The sequence below is a fragment of the Drosophila mauritiana genome, chromosome X (genome assembly GCF_004382145.1).
Source record: "Drosophila mauritiana strain mau12 chromosome X, ASM438214v1, whole genome shotgun sequence".
Taxonomy (NCBI): Eukaryota; Metazoa; Arthropoda; class Insecta; order Diptera; family Drosophilidae; genus Drosophila; species Drosophila mauritiana.
In genome coordinates this window covers 9691112-9694607 of record NC_046672.1, presented here as the reverse complement: position 1 = coordinate 9694607, position 3496 = coordinate 9691112, and the positions used below count along the sequence as shown (strand labels likewise).

The 3496-nt window shown below is 45.3% G+C and overlaps 1 protein-coding gene across 1 annotated transcript; it reads left to right on the top strand.

The window, feature by feature from the left end:
* Positions 1 to 1722: 1722 nt before the first annotated feature.
* On the top strand, positions 1723 to 3237 carry LOC117147122 (endothelial lipase). Its single transcript, XM_033313888.1, has 4 exons — positions 1723 to 1916; positions 2057 to 2211; positions 2274 to 2750; positions 2843 to 3237. Exons 1-4 carry the CDS (start codon positions 1723 to 1725, stop codon positions 3235 to 3237), a joined length of 1221 nt encoding a protein of 406 aa, XP_033169779.1.
* Positions 3238 to 3496: the final 259 nt, after the last annotated feature.

Below are 3496 nucleotides of genomic sequence, written 5' to 3'. Positions count from 1 at the left end.
ACAAACTCTATGCATTTTATTACAATATCCGTAGTTTGAATATTTTTTTAACATTTAAAGTCTTTTATTGTCTCTTCAACTTCAACAGAAAATAAAATACATTTTTTTCAAGACCTAATGTCCAGAGTTCTTTTCTTCTTTCATTCATTTTAGCATTGATCATTGTTTAGCTTTCATTTTGGGCATTTATCATTCAATCTCGAGATACATTCCAATCTGCACGTCTTTACCATATTTTTTTCGGCCGGATTGATAGTGTTGAACATAAAGTTGACATTGAGGCCAGATAAACAAAAATACAGGTGGACAGCAGAAAGAAGCTACAGATAGATATGCAAATCGATCGACTGCCAAAAGCAGAAATCGCCAAAACAAAGCCAGAAGAAAGAGGGGAAGTAGAAATGGAGATTTGAAGACGAAGCTTTGGGGCTCTCCCAAGATTAAGATGAAAAACAATGGGGCGAAGACAACGAAATTCGTTTGGCACTTTACTTGCGCATCATTAGCGTTATTCTCTCTTTGCTTTCGTTTAACACATATTGGTTAGAAAGCTCGGCCAAAAAGTTAAAAATAATGCGGATGGCGAGGGGCGTCAGAGGGCGGGATTATATTATGTTTTATCTCTTGTGAGCTGAACATATTTTATGAGCGCGACATAAAAAAAAAGTTTGTAAGTTCTCCGCCATTTGGGTTGTCGTAAAGGCACTGGAAAAAATCGATTCGCAATCAAATCGCTTAAAAATGAAAACATATCAGAAAATAATTAAGAGCATAGTTTTAAAGTATGTAAACGGGTCTTTAAGTATATGATATATTAGTATAAGGTGCTTAGGATTACATCCATTTTTCTCTCAATGCATCGAGAAAGCGTGTGCCCAGATCAACTCCCTCTGAAGTTTATGGATGCACTAAAATTAACCTATTCGATCCGAGATGAGGCCTGAATGCGCCGCCTTGTCTTTCGGTTTTATTATCGATTTCGATGCTGTGCGGTTTGCTCAGCTGACAAAGTAAACTATAAACCATAAACAACAGCCGTGACAAGTCAGAAATTCGTGGCTACCGTTTGCTGGCTTCTATGTCAAGATCAGTGAAGTGCCGAGTACCGAATACCAAATACCAAACACCGAAAACCCAAAGCCGAATTCCCATTCGAAAGAAATCGAAATCGAAGTCAAAAAGTCGTTACAAGCTTTTTTGTACTTTCACTTGTGCAAACACGCGGCCAAGAACGCCAAAGATGTTTAGAGCTCTCGGAGAGCAGGGTCATCAGCATCACATGCACTGCGCGAAAATATGGGAAATTCATGTGGTGTGATACATTACTTCATCCCAAGGCTTCATCCCATAATAAAATTCATATATTTAAGAAATTAATACTATATACAAATTTATATCTTATCTTTTGAATATTGCTTCTAGCGTTCTTCAGAACAATGCTGGACTCGCTTATGATTTTCCCCAGTGTACTTTTCCATCACGATAATCAGCAGCATGATGATCATCGTCTTCACGGGTCTTTTGGAGTTACAAGCGAGTCGGGTTCTTCAGTAGCCAGCCACGGGGCAAACCATTCGGTCCAGAAGAGCGTGTCTTCCGTCTTGAGATCTCGGATTACTCCCCCAATTCTTCGGTCCTCTATTTTTTTTTCTGGTGCTGCTCAGTGACAGCGGGTGTGTGTGTGTGTGTGGTGTTTTCGGTGGTGCATGACCCTTTGACCGCATGCCCGGTCACGTGAACCACCTTCTGCTCCTTGGCTGCCTGCTCTGCCTGCTCGGCGATGTGCCGAGGATCGAGGCTTTCCACCGCTGGAGTCCCATGATGAAGGCCTTCCGCTATCTCCAGGAGACCATGCTCCGGAATAGCCTGGAACGTGCCCATCTCAATCATGGCATCGTCTTCGAGTGCCGCACCATGTAAGTGGGTGTAGGTTTTGTATTCGGCATTTTTCACTTGTTCTTCGATTTCAAATTTAAGCAATATTAAGAAGTGGAGTTATAGTGGAGTTTCCATATCAAATGAATATTTATAGCTGAAAACTGCCACTTTTTTCCAGATCAGCTAAGGATTTTGGCAACGAAGTGCATTTCAATCTGCAGCTTGGAGACCTTCGAGGATTTCGTCGCCTCGATCCTAACAAAAAGTTGGCCCTATTTTTGCACGGCTGGAATGATCAGGGCAGCAAGGATTGGGTGCAAGAATTACTGCTAAGTATGTATCCTCCACATAATAGATAATACGGATATCATTCGAATTTCGGTTCTTATTCCCAGCTTGGACCCTATTCGACTCCAATTACAACGTGTGCGTTGTGGACTGGGGAAACCTGTCGCAGAACGACTACAAGTCCGCCTCCATGTCCATTTTCGATGTGGGTTTAACGGTGGCTGGAATCATCATGGCCCTGGAGGAGCTGCGCCCCAATCACTTTCATCGGCGCAACGTGACCTTGGCGGGCTACAGCTTGGGTGCCCATGCCGCTGGATACGCGGGCGCGGTGCTGGAGGGTCAGGTGGAGCAGATCATTGGCTTGGATCCCGCTGGACCGCTGTTCTCGCTGCCCGCCGAGGTGGCGCCCAAGTACCGCTTGGATCCAGGAGATGCGCAGTTCGTCCAGGTACTTCACACTTCCGGCGGCTCCTTGGGCACCAGTCTGAAGTGCGGCCACGCCGATTTCTATCCCAACGGAGGCAGGGCGCCTCAAACGAACTGCAAGATGTTCGCCAATCTGCGCGACATGCAAAATACCAGTAAGTCATAGCCATCTATATCATGGGATTATTTCGAAGATAGCCCGTAGATACATTACTGATAGCTCTTACAATCCATTATCATTCGGCAGATCCCGTTTCCTGCAGTCACTCGGCGGCTGCGATCTTCTTCCGGCAATCGATGGATCCCGAGTACCCGTTCGTGGGCTACGAGTGCGGCAGCTACCGGGAGTTCGCCGCCGGATATTGCGATGGCAACCGGAAGGCGCGCTTCGGGATCCATTCGCAGAGGCGTGCGCAGGGGAGCTTCTACTTCCGCACCGCCCCCCAGCAGCCGTACGTGCCGAGGCGACAGGCCAACTGGCTGAGCGGGGTGGGGCGCATGTCGTCGAGCAAGGTCAGTCAGGTCAGCCAAAGCCCCCTGGTGCTGCGCCTCTGGTCGAACAGCTGGCGGCGGCGGGAGCGAGCGAGAGAGCGACAGCGAAGAGACAGAGACAGAGAAAGATCGCTGTGCGCGAATAAGTAGTTCCTAGTGTTTTGTTAGTGTTAAAATAAACGCAGCCTAAATGTATGCAATCATTTTTTGATGGAAGAGAGACGAGACAGCCTAAGGGTTAATCAACAAGATAGCACATTGTTAGAAAAAGTTTACTGTAATAATATCATACATAAAAATGTATTTTCATTTCACTTTATTTTATACTACGATTTTAGTTATTCCTTCACAAACAAATATTCCCTTAAAAAGACGAAAGATGGATACTTAAGCTTACTTAAAATCTCAA